Below are 23,586 nucleotides of genomic sequence, written 5' to 3'. Positions count from 1 at the left end.
GCGGTATTGGGATGGAATCGTGCCTTGTCAGTTAGGGCTACCTGGCAAAACGTTTGATATGGATTTCTATTGTCAACAACAAACAAAATAACAACAAGCCATTGGAAATAATCAGTCGAGTCGTGCGTAGAAAAGATGTCGTTTGATTCCATGGCAATGTTGTAACACATGCATCATTAGCTGCCCTGCAAAAATGGAAAGCACTTGATTGATTGGAATTTTTCATGTATACTCCGGATCTTGCACCATCAGACCACCATCTGTTTTGGTCTCTGTAGAACTCCCTTAGTAATATTAATTTAGTTTTAATGCAAATATCACTTCCTGCAATTTTTCGACCACGCCATGAAGTTCTGAATTAGGGAATTATGGTATCATCAGAAAACTTTCGTTGATCAGAATAGCGCACGTTTAGTCTATTAATATTATTTTTAAATATAAAATATATTTGCCTCAATTTAAGCGTAAAAATTTGTTTCGATATATGTATATATAAGGATAATAAAACTGGCCTGTTATGTGATTGTTTGTACCTATCTACGCCGATAGGGGCTCTAGTTGGACTAATTACACGGTTAATTTCGGTTTGCGCCCCCTTCTCCTATTTGTATGTAGTCGTCTGTGGCAGTCGGCCTGTGACCCACTCACAAACACCGAAAGACGCTAAGATTCCTCTCGGATAGGAAACGTGGAGACCAGAGAACATTGTGGGAAGGGTTGTTGAAGACCTTTCCCATTCAGTAAGGAAAGGGACCGGTTCTGTGGCCGTTGGGTCGCGCGAAAGCTAGAATAGTAGAGTGTGCTGGGCATCGAAAAGTGTACATCAAAGGCGCAACATTTGCCAATCGGACACTACGAGAATCGTGTTCATGACATACAGTTATTTTTAAACGAGCAAATATAAATTTAAGCGTACCCAAAAAGTCATATATGAGTCAAGCAAAAGTGAAACATGGCTAGGCGGTACGTGGAACATTCTAACCTTGCTGTGTAGTTACCAAGCATGTCTTATGAGTATACGGAACCCTTTCCGTGCCAGAGAGTTTTTCAATGTTGGGAAGATCTTTAGCTATATTAGAAATTTCTAAAAGGGTCTATTCTATTTACAGACCAGTGAGAGCTGTACAATAAAAAAAAAAAAAAAAAATAGTTTTTTAACAAATTTAGCAGATCATATTTTGTGGTTAGTTGTGCTGTTGGAAAACCGGTGCGGTACAAGGCTGACCTCGCGACAAGGAGTGGTATACAGAAATTCGCGACGCGACCAGTGATAATTGGTAATCGCAGGATCGACATCGCGGCGAATTCAATTCAATAGTGTGCCTATTATAGGAGTGGGTGCCTGCAAAGGGATCTGGTTTAAATGTGCCTGACTGAATACTACTTTATCGTGGAAGCGTCATGGTATCTGGCGGATGCGTGGTTAGTACGTAAGATTCATTGTAAATAGTCTAAGCGGGTTTTACAAAATTAATCACTGCATTCGTTGAGTATAAGTACTAGTCAGATTCCTTAAGCAATGTACAGCCTGATGCATCTAGCTTGACTGTCGTTTCGTAGGATAATACGTTATTTAACGCATTGGAAAAATTATTAAAAACAGAACTGGTCCTTAAACCCGAAACATTCATTTAATAAGCTGGAAAGCGAAGCAGTTAATAGCGTATAGTTGAGCTAAGCCATACAAAAAGACGCGTCACCCAAAATAAATAAAAAAAGGAGTACTACATTTAAATCTGTATTGCCCTAATTTTAGTTAAGAAATGAACGGCTTCATTTAGACTCAGATTTGAATTTCGGGAATGGTTTATTGCGAATCATAATCCTCGTACCGCCGCTCAGTATTGCTTCTAATGGCAAAGTGCGTCTGACCAGTGTCTTTTCCTAAGTATAGTAGGGAAGTATGTTGTAGTTTCACCATCATGGATTTGTTTATATAAACAGCTTTGTTAAAAAGCTAGCAGTAGCTATTCCATGACACCAGCTATTGATTGTTACACGCGGCGATTGAAGAAGGATTGACTGACTCTAACTACATTTTAGTTAATTACAGTATTATTAATATTGCCATTGGAGACACACTTTTCCACTGCTGTGGAGCAGGATGATATCTTGGTAGGAACTGCTGTTATCGATCTCTAACTTTTATGCAATGTTAACTATATAAGTAAAATGTTATACAATGCTCACAAACGTACGTGCGTTGGATAAAAACAATTTCCACTAAATAGCTCCACTTGATCTTAGGTAGCCTGGTAGATGATTCGTTCAAGTTTTATGGTTAAACAATATGTTGAACTTCTGTAGTATGTGTGGGTCTGATGTAGCGGGCATATTGACAATAAGCTAACAGACCCATCTAGTTTTGTAGGTAGCACCAGAAGAACAAGTGGGCAATCTGCTGAATATATAACCTGTCCTCTTCCACAACGCTGGCGCCAATACCCCAAACGATCACTATTTTCTTCATACCGGACCGCGTTGAATAAGACGGTACATACATACATACATAGAAGCATGTCTCGAGCTGTCGACGCCGCAAAAGTTACGTCGTTAGAAGATTCGCCTTTAGGAAATTCTGACGATATGGCTATTTGTGGAGATATAGTCTTACAGAGGCTTGTCAGAGCCGAACTCTTTCGGAGAATACAACGGAGAAAAAATAAATCTCGCTGATCGAATTTGCATTCACACGGACGAAGGACTTTTCTACCCTGGTCATTCGAAGAGAAATTTGACCAATAAGTGGATCTGTTAGACATTAAGAGCTAACGAACATTTGTTTGCCGAAATATTTAGTAGCCATGAGGAACTGGCTGACGATTCAAAAAATGTTCGTTAACAAATTGAGTATCCTTAGAGGGGCTTTAGAGAAACTGGTGTCGTCGTGTGAAAATATATGCAAATTAAAGAATCTTAACTTCGTCAGTTTCGGTCCCCATAACAAATTTGTCTTGTATTTATTCTGCGACTTATGATGTCGGAGGATTTAAGGCAACGGTTCTCAAAAAACCGGAAATGATTAGCGACTAGGATAGGTTTTGTGGACGACACAACGACGACAAGCGATAACGCGACGCCATATACCTAGCTTATCTCCTGTTTGGTGAGATAAAACAACCGGACGTCACCTTCGATGAACATGAAGCTTCATTGATTCGTGTCACCATGAAGGCTGGAACACCGCTATACACTCGTGAAGTGATGCAAATCAGTTTTGACGGGGTATGCTTCTTGCGTTTGCAAAATGCCTCTTAACAGAGTTACGGGACGGATCACAAGTGCATGGCAATCTCTCGTTCTGTACGCTTGTTGATCCAAATGAAGTTACGAACTTAAACTAATCGCAGCAGATATGCATAAGCACGTGCAAAAAGAGCACTGTCGCATTTATTTGCAAATACTTATACTTACTCTAGCATCGCGCAATAATCTGGCGTTTAATTAGATATCTGAAAATCGATTCGTTCTAGAGAAAAATGAGGCGTGTCGCTCGACTTTTGCCCAGGGTTTCCGCAGGCAACTTATTTCAGAGCCAATCGGGAAGATCACAGGCTCTAATGCTTTAATGTCCATTATCATAGCCGCAAGCTATTTACTTGGCGCATCGACATGTTTGCTGCACTCGACTTGACACATGCGTATTGTCTCAGAAATAAATCATTAAGCGAACAAGGATACCGCTCCATGGCGCAAAACACCGAGTCGACTGCTGTTATGATGAAGTCATATTTAATCTCATAAAGATGAACGCTCTTTTGACCGAGTGGAGTCTGTTACTTTTTTTTGTTTAGATTTAAGTGGAATCGTCTGTATATATCTGATATGTATAGATAGCTATGTGTGCCCATCGGCTGGCAGCCACTAAGGTGTCCCTGACCTTTTTCATCCAATTTTGGTGAATTTCAAAGCATTCTAATTGGGGCAGTCAGGACCTATAGGTGGACGTAAGGTTCCACCGGAACAAGACGACGACAGCAATGAGATCGTAAGTAAATAATATGCAAACCATCTTTTCAGGAAACCAATATAAACATTTCACCGAATGAACTTGCCAGAAATAGTTTACTACGAAGGGAGTTAGAAGCTTCCTTGCTCCTGGACAAAATTATGTTTTGGTAAAAAAAAAAAAAAAAGTGAGAAACAGGATATTTTTACAAGAAGCTCTCGCAAGTAACAGGATATGGAATGTGAGATTGATAGAACGGAATCAAAACCGAGGTTTTACATGACTGTGATTCAGAGTCTAGCTTCTTTTTCAATAAGCCTTAATAAAAATAAGAAAAGCGATGCTGTTGCTAAATGAATAATGGTGTATACTATATTTACGTTCTATTAGTAATATATTGGATGTGTTAGCGCAATATTGTATCTGCTTAAGGCCATTTGGCAAATATACTCGACATAATTGACCTGCGTCAAGGTCTGCTGATTTTTAATAAGCTCTCATTGAAACAAGAAACGAAACAACATTGAGTAAGATGCTGAAAACTACATGTAGCAACAATAACTGCGAGAACGTTTATTATGTTCGTTTTTTTTTTTTAATATATTATAATTATCGTTTAAATATACTGGGGAGGTATTTATTCTAATCGAGTTTATATATTGTATTGTGTATTATTGTACGTAGTGAGCAGATAAACGTTTATTGCTTATTACATAACCGATGCCCACGTCAACTTGATGACCTTTTATTATTTGAGCAGAATGTGAGTCGTCCTCGATAAGTTCGTTGCGAAGAGCTGACAAGAAGATATTGCATTTAACAGCCATAGGGCTCAGGTCTCGCGTTCCGTCGATGTTTTTTTGAACAACGATAACATTGAGCTCCTGAGATCATAAAGTGTGAAGATGTTGACGTTTTTTTTTCTTCGCTAATTTATTATCGATTATTCCACATGTATGATTCAACTACTGTGGCAATGAATTTATAAAGCGTATGATCCAGATCTGTGTTGACAACGTGTATTATTTTATTCAGAACGAAATGTGATTTAGTAAATTTTTAGTATTTACAAGGATAGTAGCTGTTTTATTTTTGATTGAGGATTATTATTATTGACTACTTGCCATTTGAATGATAACCTATCTATTCCGCTTTTATAGGAGTCTGAGGTACGAATGTCATAAAGTCTCAAGTTTGGCATCGTGCTGGGATTTGAACAACTTTCTAGCAGAAAATCGTTGAGGTATGAAAAAGACAGTCATAATCTGTGGAAGCAATGTTAGCTAAGAATGGTTATTGTCTGAGAGCTTCCGTGATTTTCGCGGTATCAGGTCGAACTTCGCCGTGTAATGGGAGTCATTTAATTTTATTCAGTTATCTTGGCTGCTTAAGGTAGAGTTTGTTCAGAATGCACATTAGACATAATCAACAAACCAGAACTCGTGAAACTATAATGTATAGCAGCCAGAGTACACACCGTAAGATTTTTCAGAGGGGATCTCCTGCCGGCTTGATCGAATTGCCGAGCCGAAGACAAGCAGACGTTTTTACATTTTGGCTATAGATGCTCGCTCAAGTAATGTAACGCGTACTTTTTCAGTATATACATAGGTGATTAAGTATAAATTTCCTGTATACGTCAAATTCCCGTGCGCTTTAAGTGTACCGAGAGGCGTGCCATTTCCCACCACGACCTTCAACAATTAACTATCTACCCTCATAACGGGTGTTCTATGAGACTAGACCTTTTGAGTTCAAACTGTCCTGCTTTGAATTTTTAAAATCACTTCTTCCCAGTAGTAGATTCTCCACTGAATACAAGGCTTCAGGTACGACTTCGCCATTGTAGTTTCTAAGACGGAACTTGTATATACGAAACACTCGAATTTCTGATTTTCGATTTTCGCTACGTCGGCGTAACTATGAACAATATCTAAGTGAACGATCTTAGATCCCACAGAGAGTACACCTTTATTCCGAACACAAAAATGACGCTACACTGCTATGAGTTAGCGCTGTTTCGAAATATGAAGATAATGTTTGCCACATCCCATACGCATAGTATGAAACTACACTAAACAAATTAAGCTGACGATTCCCAAACCTACATAATTCGGTCGGGACATCTTACCAAATAGATCGTATTATTCTTCCCTACAATTATTTACTTGTCATTCTGGAAAGCGGAAGTCACAACCGAGAAATTTCATTCAATTCAGCTGTTACGAGGGCACACGGGCTATGTCGGCAAAGCACGATGCTAGCCGTCTGCTTTTCTTGGCAACAAGCCGGTTCCTAAATAAAGCAAATAATCAAAATTGTCGAATGTGTTGATATAACACTATCTCGAAGAAGCGCGTCATAGCATCAGCAATGTGCTTTGCGAAACATTGTTTTTTTTTTTTTATTAATATATAAATGACCCATTCGAAGCAACGCTGCGCTTCACAGTATCGTCCATGCAATATGCAATTAGTGCAGAGGTTTAATTTTTTCATAAGAGTAGTCTAACGATCTTAATGCTTTCACTATTTTTTCGTTGCGCTATTATATATGTTGAAGCTACGTGATAGACAATCAAATTTGCCGTATCAAATCTGTAGCAATAGAGAATTTTCTGTCTATTCTACTTAAACATTTCTGTACGCCAATGAGAACGATAGAACTTACTCACAGTTTAAACTGAAAGCGAAGACGCGGATATATCAGATTGTGCGGCTGCAGGAGTGTTCTTTGGATGGTGAGATACGATAGAATAAGCTAAAGATCTGGTCGACCCCGTTTATCTTGTGCGCACTCTCTCGCACGTATCATTATGCCGATTCTCGCTAGTCATCTCAAATAACGAATTCAAGAGTCATTGACATTTTCTGTCTGTATTCGGGGGCCCTCATCGACATCTGACGAAATTCCGTTGAAGAGAATACTTTCAGCCTATTTAAACGGCAAAGCTTATGATCATTAATATAAAACAGTATCTACTTGGCATACCTCAAAAGAACGTAAAAGAAAAAAAACAATCGTCCGGTCTGCTTGCGATGTTTACAACTTTAACAGAGGTAAACATTACACATATCCGTGGAAGTACAATATATACAAGCAAAATTATCGAGCAGGGAATTATTCACTAAATACGCTAAGTTGTCTAAATACGCTAAGTTGCCGAAAAAGTAATCATCGTTTTAAGCCAAAATAAAAACAAATATTTTTTTATATCAAAAAATGATATCTCTAAACTAAATATGCGCTATTTTGAGCGATGATCTACTGTAGTTTTTCTGGTAACACCATCATCTATCTCATCATTGTAGAACTTCTGGACGAAAAATCGTGATAAATGATTTTTGCAACCCTCATTTGAAACAGCATTAATACCAATAACGGAATCCTGCAGACAGCGAAACAGGTGATTGTCTGATGGTGGACGATCGAAGCTTCCAAATCCTTTCGATTTTTATAAAACGCTACCATGTAAATGTGGTAATCTTACGTTGTCATAGTTGAAAACGACGCTATTTCGATCCATCAGTTGCGATCGATTTTCTCCAATGGCTTGTTGGAAGTGATTGATTGTGGAGGTTCATCAATTGTTTTGCCATGCGGCAGCAATTCGTAATACGCGATTACTCTTTAATCCCACCAAGCACATAAAATAACACAGTCTGGATTTTGCCACAGTAAAAACAATTTTTTTATTTACACGATATGTCGTACGTGATCAGCTTTCCGTCACCTGTGATCAACCGATTTAAAAATAACTCGATCTCATTGCGTTTCTGTAGAGTTTCGCAGATAAATTACAATTTATTTGTGTCAATTCGTATCCAAATATCTAGTTTTTTTTCTTTTTTTTTTTTTTTTTTTGTAGCTAGCTTTCTTTAAGTGGTTCAAAATTATCGGGTAGTGAATGTTCAGTTTCTTGGCGATATCATAGCTACTCATGCGTAGATCTTGCTCAACTTTAGCAATGATTTACCTACCTTTTTCGTATTTGGTCGACCACTAAAAGGAGCATTTTTCAAGTTGAAATCTCCAGAATAAAAGCTACAGGACCATCTTTAGATCGGTTCTTCTGATAACTCATCGGGAACATAAACAGCACATTTTCTTGGGCCTGGGTAGCATCTGTGCCTTCATCGTAATAAAAATAGATGTAAAGTATAAAGTTTTGCAAAAATGTATTTTATTTTTGAGGTACTCTTAAAAAGCCATCATATGTATACATTTGATGATACAGCAAATCTAACATCAAAGCTTACAAACAAGTTTTTTTTTTCTTTTAAAAATGTAGCTATTTTGCGCCTTGAGTGTGGTTCTACATAGCGCAACTGAAACGTACAGGTAGGCTATATGAAAATGTATAATCGTTTCCCTGTCAAGGGATACTGCACACAGCAGGCGAGTAATTACGCCCGCTGGCTTAGCGTTTTCCTTATCGCCAATCATGACAATCAGCTGTCTTACTTAATCGCTATTTATGTGTAATATATTGCATTTTTTTCATTTAGCTCTAGTATACGTGTTTTTAATAAATAAGATGTTATATTATTTATAGTTAGATCAATATTTCCATCATGGGATAACATTGAGCGCTAACCAAACGTCAACACATGTTTACAAACAGAAACAAAAAAGAAGAAATGCAAAAAAAAAAAACTACGTTTTAGTTAATAGCTTTCAAGCTTCGATTCACATTCAGTATTAGGTAGCGTCTATGCACAGATGTATATTTATATAGCAATGCGGATGCGCATCAATGAACGAGAGGTGTCATTTGGCGGACTTGTCGTTGCCAGAATGAATTTCTTCTGCGTGTCAGCCTTGCGACTGCCGAAAGCTACCTGCCGATAGCCCTAAAGTTATTCATACACAGCCAGCCATAGTCACCTAAAGGTCTGCTATGAGAGATTACGGTCTTGAGGCAAAAATATAGACAGCCGTACAAAAGCAACAAAAGATAAAAGCAGTAAGAAAGGGGTTACGCGTACGTTAGATCTAATTCCACGAAATATTCGAAAGTCATAAATTTGAAGATTCGAGTGCATCACGGCAGGGAGAATAAGACGCAACAGGATGCTTATTTTTACGTCACAGTAATATAAAATCGAACATGAATAGACACTTTTGTCAAGTACATCGGTATGAGACATACATATTTATTCACGTATGATGCGTTACAAATGCACCTTTGCTTTGCCGTCCATCCTTGGTCGAGGAGCTCGGGATTACCTGAAAGGACTCAGAATAAAGGGTTGGCACCTGTTAAACCAAACTAGCAATCAGGTTCCGATCAATCCCCCACGAAACTAACAAGTTTAGAGGTTTTCGACGAGGAACATGCACATAGTAGCATGGTCTGCAACCAACACTATTAATATATCGTATATCGAGATGCTTCGTATACTGCTAACATTGCTTTTCATTCGGACTGTTATATTCGTTAACATTATATTTGCCTCTATTTTTTGCCCAATCATCTTCACAGCACCAGCTGAGAGTTATCTTTGTCTTAGATCTTACTGTTCTTATACAACAGACGACGCCGGAAGATTAGGCCTATTGTTTATCATCCACATTAAAAGTAGATGCGCTCACATCGATAGCTCAGTGACGCTGCCATTTTTCATTAACTCAAATAACTAACAAGGCTTTGCAGGTAATAAAACCGTTACACGTTTCGAGAGCTAAACAGATTAGAACTGCCAAAACAAAAAGAAAGCTGTGCAATAACGAGCTGATTGTGTTTACAGGCAGGTGGAACGGTTTTTCTAATTGCGAGGCAAGCCTCTTCGATTTGCATTTCAATACATTTCCGATTTAATTAACGGGCTGTTCAAAAGCTTAACAAATCCATCCTGTATGTGTCAATTTTCGCCCTGTATTAGGAAGCAAATTACTTGGCCATCAATGAACGTCATTCGTGGCGATGTAGCTTGTTATTGATCAATACGCGCTTTTTTCAACTGCTTCCCACCGATATTTATTAGTCACGTTCAGTGGACGCCCGGATCCCGTAGCTCCGTGTGTCTGTAGATTTTGCATGGCATGCTCGACTGCAATCGAAATGTATGGCACGGATTCCTGTTTGCATGCAGTAGTATGCAGGGCGACTTGTTGAAAACAATAGCGTACCTATCTGCATGCAGCACGATGACAATATGAACAGTAGTTACCTCGCATTTTAAGGTAGGCCTCATCTCAGTGATGGCGATGTGATTTTAGATTTAGGGCGCAGCTACTCCGATGATGACAAGGAAAAAATAAATGACTTCTCATGCATGAGTAAACGAAAACCACGGAAGTATCGCTCATACAGATGGACTTCGGTTGCTTTTTCTGCTAGGCGAAATCGAGCTAACGAGTCGGCAGTGGTACACATTTGCGTTAATCACAAATGTAAATCGAGACATTTTTCACACAAATATGATAATAAAAGAAGATAGTTATTTAGTCTAGACGTGAGTAAAACATATAGATAATATATATATCGTCTCAGCTAAGACAAAGTGAACTATGCGCTTATCGTTGAGCTTTAACCTCACAAACTTTGAGACTGTGATATTTAGGCGAAGTATTTAGGGACAGAGGACAAGTAATGTTTGGGTCCCGGCCTACACCATTTGTAGTTCTAAGACCTGAAACATAGCACAAGTAGAAGTTGACAGCGCCCAACTGTAGCTCTACCTGTATTTTTTTATGTACGTACTTTTTAATAAGAACCTGAACGGGTTTGAATTTCGCTCGCGTAGTTGGATCAGTTCATCTGTTAAGGTCTTCAAGTGCGAATCGGTAATGTTTCATATATTGCATCATGTTTTGTATAGCCGTACAAAGAACATTTCAAGAGGTAATTGCCGCTCGTTATTTCCCGAACTATTAATAAGGTTTGTTTGTGTGTGCGCCCGGCATTGCTAAACTGCGAATAGGTTTCACAGAACTAGCTACTGACGCTGTTCTGGTTCAAAGCTCTAAGTATAGTGATCTGAAACGTGCTACGAATTCAAAATAACCGGACCTATTTTGAGCCCAGATGACTACCATACCTAAGTTGAAACATTTTTCTATAACCCGTTTCTAATACCGTATCTGAATAAAAACGCATGTTTCAAAGATTTTTTTTGCGCATGCGCTTGAAATGCCTGCCGATCATGTTTATTTAATAGAACCACTATCTATCGCAATCACAACTTCGATTTGACACCAAAACCGTTAACTAAGAATTTCAAAATATTACATCTTGTTAAAAGTCCAATGGAATTAAATTTGATTCACAGAAAGGAATAGGGTTGACAGAAGGCCACAGAGTTAAAAAATATAAAAGCTTAACATTTGAAAAGGTACAAGAAAATACAATCTATTTGGACGACCTAGTTGACAAATAATATTGTCTTCTCTGGAACGGTTGTTAATTGCTATAGCAGGGACCGAGGTGAGTAAAAAATGTGTTTTTGAAGTAAGTAAAGTAACCAGATGACGCACCGCAAAGACATTATACCTGAAAGGCGCCGTGGTACATCCCAGGGTAATGGATTGAAGTGCGGAGGCGCCAGAACTCGAGGACTGCTGTTACGCAAAGGCGTAGACGCAGCCAGGAGGGCGGTGGCCGGGCGGGAGATAAAAACGTAAAGTTACACGGGCGCAGTTACACGCGAATGGGAATGCAAAATGACAAACAACAATAGCCGAGTGTAATGACCGCCAATATAAATAACAACGATCTTAACATTGTTTTTCCTCTTTGCTACGCATCCTTTGCGAGCGCGCTCTTTCTCTTGCCTCAGCGTCGCGGCCAGCGGACGGCACAATCTGACGCCACTAGCGGTACAATTTGTGGCAACCGGGATAACCTGACCTTGTCGGTGGTCTGGCCAGTATCTTCCACCTTACCTCTCGTCTTCTATTCTTTACGATAAACCAGATAATGAATGAAAGGATAACGGGTGGCTAGTCCCTTGGTCACTTCGTAAAGAACTAGACTTTCGGCCAAAAGCCTGACAATATATCGGCTAGGGCGTTTATAGTTTGAATCGGGTCTGAACTAGCAGCTATTTACGATTTCTTTTTTTTTAGTCTTTACAATATGTAAATGGCGTCTTTCAAAAGAAATGAGTTCAGAAGAAAAAAGGTCCTTTTAATCCCGAAAATCAACGCTCTGTGGTTAAGTTTACTCCGAAGGCTAGAACGCTGCGAAAATTCAAATATAATGGAGAGATTGGACAAGAAATCTTTAAGCGGAATCACAGCAGGTGGATAGTGTTTCGGTGGCAAACAATTAAATACTGAACAATGCTATGGTTCTATTTAGACTAAGATCCATAGGTCTTTTGGTGTAGATATTATCCCTTCTATAATAGATATTCTTTTTCTATTCCTATCTAATCCTAAAAGTACTGTTTCAAACTTTTCGAAGGGGTATTGGTTATAGTTCCCTATCCTTCTCCTCCGTTCTCCAAACAAAGAACTTCATCAAACGAATGGGCACTAGAAGACGCTGCATTTTACAATCGAAAACGTTGTCAACCTCTGGTCTAGTTTCAACACTAATGATTGTTCACGGTCGGAATTACCGAGATCATTTCCGCAGTTCAATTTTGTAAAATGAAGCTCCGTAGATAGTACCACCGTGGAACATTATTAGTGTACGAAAAATTCTAAATGATATATGTAAAACAAGCAATTAAAATTAAGTATGCATTCATTGTTTGTACATAACCAAAAGGCAGCAACATCGTCAAAAAAAAAAATAGTTAATAGGAGACATTTAAAAAAAAAAAGAAAATTATTCCACCCGGTGTGGAAGGAAGCCTATCATAAACCTGATAGGCTTCACAGCAATTTTCTATTTTCATAAACTTGAAAAAACAACGTTGATACTCGTCGGCTCGATTTAATTAAATCATTAACACCTACGTCAATCGATTGTGCGTGTTTACTAATTAATGTTGACTATGAGTTACCATGTTTGATTAAAGCTTTTTCGAACAGCTTGTTTTTTCTGTTTGTTTATGTAATACATACACGAGATGGTGGCAGCTGGAATATTCATCTCGCTAATCCAGGAACTGTTTTGAACATGTAGGAAATCGTTATTAGTACACCTGTTTGAAGGAATTCTAAATTGTCACTTAGTTAATAACAGCCACTTCCCCTAGTGTACAGGTACTTTCGCTGTCACAAAGGCTTCCAGGAACGTTTCTGTTATAATGCGTGAGCCTTTTAATTTGTCTTACTAATGAAGGGAATTCTGCTATGTCTATAGGATACCCAAAACCATCGTCTATCAGACTCAAACAGTGACCTCTGTCTCATAAGCAGAATTAGTGGAACACTCGGAATTATAAATCATCTAGATCTTTGTTCTGTGCTTGTGTTTTGTTGTCGTCAGTCGTCAGTGATCGATTATGATCTTAGTGGTCGCCGCAAGGGAAAGTGATGGTTCAGACATGCGGCGTCTTTGTCTACTGTTTTAATTTGTGCTGCGAATCCTCATAACTAATGTATCCTTTCATTTCAGTGTGAGGCATAGCATCGTTACTGAGTAGTGCTCTCTATTCAGCATGGAAATTTAATCGAAACCAGAAAAAGAGGAGGGTGTTTAAAAAGTCGCACAACTTTTGGGAGATTAACCCATCTCAACGATTACGTTCCATAAAATGTATTTGTATTTATTGATGCGCTAATATATATTGAAAAAAAACTGACGGGTGGCAGCCCGGAGAAATATATCTTGGGACTAGTGAAACCCTGGTCAATGTCTTGAGTAGTCTATTCGATGTCAACAAAATTTGACTCCTTCAAAATATGTTTTATTACACTTTTTCTTTTTTATTTAAAAAAGTGAAGTTTTTTTACGTTGATACGTAATCAACTAACATACAAAACGCAAGATATCACGTAGAAGGTTACTTCTACGGCTATCAAACTTTAGTCATTCATCATCATGAGTTCTATGAGTAACTCTATAAATACCCTGTGTATATTTCAGCCAGAACCACTTAGATGGATATCGAATTAGGCGTTGTTGTCTTACTATGTTACACGAAAGAATGTGTTACAGCGGCGAAATGATAACCTATAATTAGCAATAGATATGAACTGCTTGAAACTGTGAACTTTGCCGAAACCTGGACAGTTTCGGACCTTGTTAACTGCTTTCTCAATTACCATCAGTTCTACTTAAAAAAAAAAGTGTACTCGATCGGTAGCTTGACAAAAGGCGTGGTGAGGTACAGGGAGGCATTAGATGTTTTGATTCCCATTAATTTTAGCCTGAAACCCTGACGTACCGCACGTGCACTTGGCTAAGCTATTACTTCTATCAAGTAATAAGAAACGGTTAAAAAAAATGAATGACAGAATGGACGCAGATTCCGACGCCAATAACATAAAAGCACAAAAGGCCAATAAATGTAGTTCTCAAAAAGATAACCTTTGTCATAAACTGTTCTACTGGCTGCAACGCAGCGTTTTCAGATAATCCTTTTTCTAACAAAAAAACACTGTATCAAAGACTAGGAATGCATACATTTTATCCGAACGTTTTTCACTGTACTTTCATAAATCTTAAGCACAACGTGCATGATCGTAAACTGGTGTAGAACCAACTTGTTACCTATTGATTAGTGCGTATATTGCAAAACGGCCATAATAAGAAGGCCCACTCGATCGGTGATATATATATATATATATATAATCGTTCGGACAATTGCTCCCTTCTGCAGTTCAACGCTATTCTGCACTAATCTTGAAGCTAAATTCTCTTAGAATAGTAGGACATCGGCGCGGAACTGATACGGTTGAACTAGAGGATTTCTAGCACTGCGACCCATTAGCACCTCTCCAACTAGTCATAATTACCTCCCTTAGTAAACAACGGTAAAATGCATCGTACACCAATCACATGGCAATTCGCAACTAGCACAAATGCGCATTTGCCAGATGCGGAACATCATTAATAGCAGATTCACAATATAACCCATTTTCTTATATTTTCACTAAAATGATCAAATTATCGCCAGCTGATCCTGAACATTGGAATGAATGTGCTATATTTATATATGTGAGAAAAGGCGGTTAGCGTTAGTTAAAGATAAAAATATGCCAATGTATTATTACCAATGGTTTCTCTCTCTATTTTATCGTATGAGTTTTCAAGCTACCGTACCAAAAAAGGATTAATAACGATTTTTGTCCGGCTGATAAATCTTCGAATTTTTTTTTTATTGTTGTTCCTTCCGAATTCTTTATTGTTTCAGTAAAAATGAAAGTAACAATCTTATCTCTACACAAGCCAAAATAACAAAGATTTAACGTGATTCAATCGCATGTCATTATCTCCGCTCCGAATGCTCCCTACAAATAGCCACTAAGAATCCTATTTCGATTAGCTTTTGACTGATCTATCCTATATTAAACTGACTTTGACATTTCTGTCCCTATTCTTCGCAGATAATAGTTAATCGTCTCTTTCATCTATCCGGTGACGCTGGCGACCTGCCATGACATGAACTCGAAACGCAGGTATTGAAAAAGTGCGTAGACTTATAGGAAGACAGTGCGAAAAAGGTATCTCATTTGTCATTTTAAATTGGCGGAGATATATCAGCTACTACGTTATACTACAATCCAGCTGTACAAAACCTAATTATGAATTTATAGTGCCGGACCATGGAGCTGCTAGGAGCATGATGATGAAAGATAGCGAAATGGTACACACTATTGTTGCTTTTTATTCTGTCCCCTACTCCCGGCTTATATTATTTCAAATAGTAGCTTATCCGAACAAGTGATCAATAGAGAGCTACCTGCCTTATAAAATACTGATATCAGTTCTAAGCCTAGACGTCAACAAAAAATACCCGAACAGGTGTTCAGCAATTCACAAGTTGTAGGTAGGTCCAAGTGCACCGGACAGGTACTAAAAGAAATAAGATTTATGAACAGCCGACTTTTTTCCTCGTCTTTTTTCTTACATCTTTAAATCAAATACTTATTGTTGCGTTTCGGCAATCAAACAGCAACATCCGGTAATTACGTTTTGATTTTACGAAATTTCCTAGGCCATTCATCAAATGATCTATAAATTTGTGCCGGCAACTAAACTAAAGTAGATGAAGAACAACGAAAAGCGGAGAGAATAGATATAGACGCTAAAATGAAGTCCTTCGGCGTTGTGATAGATTTTATCCTTATCTCACCCTCCCCCCCTCCCCCCCTCCTCCCCCCGATTTCCCAATAGAGCCGACGGTCCTATCACGGTAATAATACTCGATATTGAAAAAAGCAGGTAAATCATCTTCGACTTAGCGTCTTCACTACACCATTGACTCTCATATACATTATTAGATACCACAACAAAGTCGTCGTTGTTCATCTTACAAACGGATACTGATAATACGGCACCGACGCGTCTTTTGGTAAAAAAAATTCAGATCGAAAAATGATAGGATTGACGTAGCCTCAAAAATAATGTGCGTCACATCAACAATATATAGATACCTTCAATTGTCAAATGCTCAATATTGGAGTGCAAGTGATAATCATTTAATTATACACAATACACGGAGATACGGCTTTCAGAGGGGGGGATTCAAGATCTGAGTGGAAAAAATACAAAGATATTATATTAGGCTACGCAATACATTTATATAGAAGCTAAAATAAAAGCAATTTTTTTTTTTTTTAATATTTAAAATAATGTTTCTAAGCTAAATATACGCCATTATGATCTTCTATTATTTTTCCAATACCATGGTATCATCGCTGTACAACTTCTGGAGTTTCTGCGCAAAAAATTGTGACGACTAGTTTTTGCATTTTTCCACTGAAACTAAATTAATGCTATGAAGAGGGTTCTGCAGAGACCGAAATGGATGATTGTTTAATGGCACAACATCCGGCTATACGGCGGCTACACTAAAAATTTCCCATCCAAGTCCTCCCGATATTTTCTGGGTAACTAAAAATATATGTGGTTTTTATGGCGAGAAACGATGCATTTTCTTTTCACTATTTCCAATAGATTTTTTAATAGCCTATCTTATATGTCTCTTAGTATGATTCCGAATCAATCATTTCGCCTATCAACAGACCCTCACAATATACGATTCCTTTCCGAGCTAACCAAACACACGGCATCATCTTCTTTGGCGTCTGTATGGGTTTTGCCACAGATGACCGAGTATATTTTTTATTTTTGTTTTTATTTGCACATTATTATCGTATACGATATATCGTTCATCACTTGTGATCAAGCGCTTTAAAAAAATCTCTACCTCGTTGCGCTTCTGTAAAGCTTGCCAGATAGAAATACGGATCAAATAAATTAGCTTACGTTAATTCGTGTGGCATTTGAACATCAAGCCGTAGCCAGCCTTCGTCATGGCCTAATATTTAACTCCTTAGCAATCACGGCTAGTCGTACATTTACAGTAATTTTTTTATCAATTTATTCCCCAATTGGTCAATTACTACGAGGAACATCGAAATTTCCAGAACAAAAAGGATATCACTATCTTTGGGCTTTGTTCCGATAACGCATTATGACCATAAAGAACACACATTTTTTATGAGCGTGGGCAGAATTTGTGCCTTCATCATAATAACAATAGAATTTTAGCAGATATTTCGCTCATATTTAAGGTGCTCTATAATAAGCCTGAATGAGGGTATTTCAGCAACTTTAGCTATCTGTTACTACCGTATCTTAGCTTTCAAGTGACACCAACGATGTGACCCATATTACCCAGGATATGTAACTCCAAAGCCATCTGGTTTCAAAAAGGATCAATAAAATCTTGACAGCCAACCATATAATACAAGTTAATAATTATTCGTTGAATCAAATATAAATTTTATCGAAAAGCAGGCTATATGATATAACTGGTGTTGTCATGCTTACAATTTATCAAACGAAAACAATGTGAGGCTTCGATAAGATCCCATAGATTCACACTCACCATAGACCCAATCCCTTGACGACTCACGATTTAATTTTGACTTCACCGAACTGATAAGTTGTCGCGCGTGATAGCTCTACTGCTACAAGTAAGAGGGCTGTATCGATGACATCTTATAGAAACAGCGATGGGTAACTGGTGTTATTGGTAAGTACGCCAGCTAAGCTCAGTGTCAAAAAGTAAAAAAAATGCTTGTCAGAAATACAATAAAAAATCTACTACGAAGCACAAATAATTTAATAAGATTTGGTCGACGATGGTCGGGATAGCCACTGCCGTAAGTGTCAATTTTCAACCTGCACTCAAAACTCTCAAACTGGTTTTTTGCGAATTGTAACTACCAGTTGAGAAGAGCATATAAACTATTATAAGTCCTTCTAAGCCGTACAATTTCGGCAGTGCGTGAAAATAAAACAAAAAACTTTCCTCAGGACCAATTTATATTTCATACTTAATCAATACTTATCCGACGTAGCCAATCGGGCTTATGTTTCAAGCAGTCATTCAACTTAACAGTTATCTTAGGCAGACAAAAAACGTCGCAATTCCCAGTTGACCATATTTATTGGGGCTGGTGTTCTTTTTCATCTTACTGAGTCTACGAGATCCTCCTCCAGCATCAGTAAATGGGCCTTTTATGTGAGTTGCACGGCTTATTATATTAATCGTCCTTTGTCTCCTAAGGTTTTGATCAAATCCTATTTTTACTATACTACAGCCATATTTCACTTCTCTTCGGAATGCATCATCTGCTTAATCTGCTGATCATCTGTTTCCCCTGAGGCACATAAGACACAGGTGTCAACCAAGAGTTTACCTATGCACATTATGCGTGCTTGGACCTGGCCATGTTCAGATGCAACCGGGGTGAGATGGTATGACATTCCTCAAAGGGTCTATGGTACCACTCCTTTAAATGGAGGACCAGTGCTTTGGCCCATTCACCGCGTGGGTGTTACTATAGGATTCGCCCAGTCTCTGCTCCGTCTGTTTGGGCTAGACTTTCTTGCTTGGGTAAGATTCCATTCGCCGTCCAATGCTCTTTTTATCCGTTCACCTGCCAAAAGGTCCCGTAGTATCATTCTTGTAATTTTCGTGTCGCTCCGTTGAGATCGTTCTCTCGACTGTCGCCAGTTAAATGCCTAAGACTCTCTGGGCCGATCATAATGTGTTTGTCTGCTTTTTGTGTCGTCAGAGCGTTATTTGCTCACACGGGGCAAGCATGAAGAGCCGTAAATTTTGCTGCTGTTTCCGGTAATTGTTTGGTGTGTTCTTTAGCTCTCGGTACGATCTCTGCAAGTTTAAGCCGTGCCTGCGCGCCGAGCCCACAATTCCCATATCTGTCATTACTCCTAGTTACTTCGTCCATTTCCCTATAAGAATGTGCATTCCTCCCAAAGCGAGGACACTAACTGCGAGCGGTGCGCTGTCATCCATTGCTCTACCCGGTTGAGAGCCTCATTCGCTTTATTCTCCACGCAATATTTATTGCACGTGGTGACAATCAGTGCTAGATCATCAGCATATGCTACCACCGCGACCTCTTCGAACGGTCCCAGCAGGTGAAACACTCCGCCGTAAAAATCACACAACATCAGTCCAAGAACAAAGCCCTCTAGGATCCCAGCAGTGACCCGACAGTGTTACCCTTCCGTCCATAAGGACGTATCTCCCAGATAGTGGTGAACTTATCTTTCATTAACAATTATGTAATAACATCAAATTGTTTTAACAGTAGTACACATTAATTTCTTATGTAGTATAGTCTCAAGGCGCTCCTTCAAGCCCGTTTGAATTCCGGTTCCGACTTATTATGGACTAACGCTGAAAACGCAACGAAAATTTATATCGCCTAATAGAATATATGCACAACTCGCAAGACTTGTTACACGTACCTGCTATTCTACTCACTTTAATTCAGTTTCTGGCCTCAAAAACATAACGAGACTTTGCTATTATTACACATAAAAATGCACACTTTGATACCGAAGTGTGTACTTCAGCAGTAATTTCGGTAACATTTAAATTCAGTAACCCTACAATAGACTGCGGCGAATAGAAAACAGTAGCTTGATTTTGAGAGTAGCAGCTCAAGCTTTATCGATACTGCCTTCATCCATTCCAAGTAAAGCTATTGTATTCGTTACAATGTTAGCTTCTGTCCAGTGCATGTTGAAAAAACGATTCATGTACATAACCTAACCGCATTGGCCTTGTGTGTGTTGTATTTTTTGCGACATAGATCTCTATTTTCCATGTTTAAATAGGATTAGAAGTAATCCTTACATACTCATTTGAATATCTTCGCTAAATAGTTCAAGTGCTATCATCTGTTCTAGGTAATAGTAGTTTCAGATGTGCGATAAGAGATCATTATAATGAGGTTTTTGACGCAAACAATGGCACCCATTTTGGCCGAGTTAGGTTCTTGTCATCACATGTAAATGGCGACAGCGACCTTTTTTGTTACCCTGAGTTACAATAACTTGACGTATCCAGCTGCTCGATTGTCAACGACGGACATTATTATATACGCGTAGTTCACAGATCCAACATGAGGTGAAGCTTAGCCTATTTTTTAAAGTAATCCTTTGAAAATAAAAATCAAAAGGCTCTATAAGATTGGGGGGGCTTGTTAATATATGTGTAGAATTTCAAAATAAAATAGCCGTGTTTATCGTAAGTGGTTAGAACTGTCTGAAAATACAGTTTTCTGGTGTTTTGTTTTTCTAGTGTGGCACTAACTGTGAAGGGTTGAAGTAACAAACCGACAAAAATCATATGGCACCCTATGAAGTTTCATAAAGAAGCGCAGTCATTACAGCAAGGCTCTCTTCAGAAATGGGAAACAAGTGGTCGAGCGGATTTTTTATGTGGATCGTTTTTTTTCAAGGCTGAAGTGTAATAGCAAGAAGCCTCCAGCATATATTATATTGCTAACAAAATCAGGTATTAACAGAGAATGTTGTTGAGGGTTTCATCATGTGTCAATTTGTACTACTTACGGTTTTGCGATGGACGAAAGAAAGCATTAAACTCATATTCTGGACGACCTGTGCAAATAAGGGCGAAGACGCGAAAAAAGGCGAGCATTACTAAACTACCCTCACGGATTTCGAGACAAGTCAAACATCTCGCGTGAGTTATGTCGTATCATTCTGAAGGACCAATTGGAGATGAAAACCTTCAGAGCAGATTTTTTGTCGAAGGATTCGCCTTTCGAGAAAAAGTAGAAACTTCAACAACTGTTTCTGTAACGAAAATTCAGTGTACGAATACGACGTATGGACAACAGTCCAATCACTCACGTATCGGCTTAAAAACGAGCTCAGAAAAATATTAGCTACGACATCTGCGTCAAACCAAGCTTCTTCACTTCATTTCTACCACCAGGAAGTTATGCACCAGGAACATATGCATGTTCCTGACATGAGTTCCCGAAATGTAGTTGTACTGTCACTGAAAAATACTAGCAGAAAGTCCGAAACACTTTGTCTAATGCCAGTCTGTTAAATAAGACTGAACTCGAAACTGCGCGTGTCATTAGTACTTCATTACAATAACGCACCATCTCACACGGCTTTACTAATCGCATCTTTGAAAAGGAGCTCAATGCATGTCCAACGTTTCCACTAGATCTAGTCATTTTTCCTCTTCCTGATGTTCAAGAGACGCCTGAAAGATGAAACTTTAGGGAAGTTTATCTAATTAAAAGGGGAAAAAAAACGAGAGAATAGTATGGCAGTGTATTTGAGTACTGAGTTTGAAATCATTAAAACTAAAGATACACAAAGGTGGCAAGCGAGCATTACATCTAGTAAGTATTGCTTGCCCGGCGAACAGACGGTTAAGCCATATAATTGGAGTTGATACAAAGCCAAGTTCCTGCTACTTTTTCGATCCCACAGCATATATAGCACTGGCGTTTGGAACGAAGCTATTGATTGATGTAGACGTTCCTTGAAGCCAGAAATCTCTGGTCCAAATCTCGTCTAGAACATTTACAACATGATAGGTATGACTAAAAAAAGGAAGCAATCATAGCTTCTCATTCTGCGATGTATGCCGCCCGTCAAAACAGTTTCTGCCGAAAATTCAGGCTTCTTTAGTCAATTGCTCCTAATGAGCTTTTCAAAGATAAAGAAAGTCGATACATCAAAGTGCGAAGAACATTGTTCGAGTCAGGGTGCCACCAACGACACGTTTCTATGAATCTTAATCAGAACGTACGTTTTTCACTCGAAAGATGAACGTGTCTTTTAAAGATTTTGAAGAAGTACATATGACTAAAGACCGATCAAGCCGCAAGTAGAGACCTATAGAGTCGGATTATGATAATTCGGAATGTAGACAACTCACTATCATTCAAATTCAGTTTACTCTGAAATTTATCAGCCATGCTCGTTAGGTGGCTTTATAATATGATATAGTCCGGTCATACTGAGGCAGTGTTTGTAGCTTCCCTAATATGAATCGCGGAATCATAGACGTAACCAACTTTTCTATAAGTTGAAATGTTCTATAGAAATGTTTCAAATGCATGAAACTGTACTTTCGTGACAGTTTTTTTTTTAATTTTTCTCGTCGATGTTTAAGTTTCTCAATACATTTTTTTTTTTTTTTTTCGCCTCAGATCGAGCATGATGATTGGACAACGATGCATTTAGGCTGCTGAGAATGTTCAAAAGTTATAAACCTTAAATCAACAGTACAAATCATAAGGACCTTACAATAACTACGGAAATCGTTTCATGCTTTCGTTCTGGTTAATAACGTGGTTAAGCCCATTAGTAAGCTCCTATATGAACTTCATAAACACCGCTGTAAAGGACACCGTCAGTGCTGATTTGATCTATTCCAATCATTCCAATCCAAATGTAGTTACTTCTGAAAACGATTGAATCCGATCTGCGCATGATCAGCTTAAATATGCATATATAAGTTATGCATATATTTTATATGTCGAGGCAATCACGCTTAAGGCATTATTTGTCAAGTAATTATAATTTAGTTTATTTAATCAGACTATCATTGAGTGGCTATGGCGTCACGAAGTGTAGGTGTTACTCCAAACTAAGCCTATAGAAATGTCCGGTTCCTATTGTTACCAAAAGACACTCTAAAGTGGATACACTTGTAATATAACTCTTTCGAATTAGACTCGGCCGAACGGATTTGCCGACAATGGATTAACTTATGAGGTCGTGTCCTTTTAAAAAACTAGGATTTTTTAAAAGCGTCGAATATAGAAATAGCGAAACATATGATACCTTTGGTTCCGTCATGATACAAAAACTCCAGGTGGCGCCACTAGCAAAATCAATTACTCTTAGTTTTCTTCGTCTCTGTGACCGAAATTTTCTCTATTGGAAAAAGCCACTTAAATAGTGGCTTTTTCCTATAGGCCACTAGTCCAAGTCCTTTAGGAGTTGAACGTATTAGAAAATTACGAAGAAGAATATTTAAAATAGAAGATGATCTGTAAGTATTCATCGAAATGAACAACCATTACCACGACGTAAACTATACTATTATATACTTAGTATCTAGTGCATAATCTGACTTTAGTACAGTAGCTCGCAATGGTAAACATTGGTGCTTGATTCATAATTCTATTGCAGGTATACGATAGACCAATATGTAACTACTAAATGTAATACAATATGTAAATACACTGTA

General features: G+C 38.3%; 2 protein-coding genes across 34 annotated transcripts in view; one reads left to right on the top strand and one right to left on the bottom strand.

The window, feature by feature from the left end:
- Nucleotides 1-655: 655 nt before the first annotated feature.
- LOC111263119 (neuropeptide CCHamide-1 receptor) overlaps nt 656-23,586 on the top strand; it is a 74,520-nt gene continuing 51,589 nt past the window's right edge. For 6 of the 11 annotated variants that reach the window (XR_015312153.1, XR_015312155.1, XR_015312156.1 and 3 more), the window contains exons 1-2: nt 800-1,422; nt 15,398-15,480. Coding sequence is in view for 1 of the 11 variants with exons in the window: in XM_022837954.1 (XP_022693689.1) it covers nt 1,416-1,422 (7 nt within the window). In the remaining 10 variants the exon portion in view is untranslated. Of the gene's footprint in view, nt 1,423-15,397; nt 15,481-23,586 lie in introns of all 11 variants that reach the window. The other 5 variants (XM_022837954.1, XM_022837946.1, XM_086969456.1 and 2 more) reach the window with 3 other exon arrangements.
- Nucleotides 7,302-23,586, bottom strand: part of LOC111263120 (uncharacterized) — a 19,582-nt gene continuing 3,297 nt past the window's right edge. For 9 of the 23 annotated variants that reach the window (XM_086969463.1, XM_086969461.1, XM_086969464.1 and 6 more), the window contains 2 exons: nt 9,102-9,178; nt 8,111-8,864 (listed from right to left, as the gene is read on the bottom strand). In XM_086969463.1, coding sequence (XP_086825589.1) covers nt 8,787-8,864; nt 9,102-9,178 — 155 coding nt within the window. In that variant the 3' untranslated portion in view covers nt 8,111-8,786. Of the gene's footprint in view, nt 8,081-8,110; nt 9,179-9,215; nt 10,304-17,088; nt 19,732-23,586 lie in introns of those variants that run through there. The other 14 variants (XR_015312157.1, XR_015312158.1, XR_015312159.1 and 11 more) reach the window with 6 other exon arrangements.

Source organism: Varroa jacobsoni, unplaced genomic scaffold (assembly GCF_002532875.2).
Source record: "Varroa jacobsoni isolate VJ856 unplaced genomic scaffold, vjacob_1.0 scaffold_736, whole genome shotgun sequence".
In the NCBI taxonomy this organism is placed as follows: domain Eukaryota; kingdom Metazoa; phylum Arthropoda; class Arachnida; order Mesostigmata; family Varroidae; genus Varroa; species Varroa jacobsoni.
The sequence above is the reverse complement of the archived record's forward strand: the minus strand, read 5'-3'. Positions and strand labels throughout refer to the sequence as shown.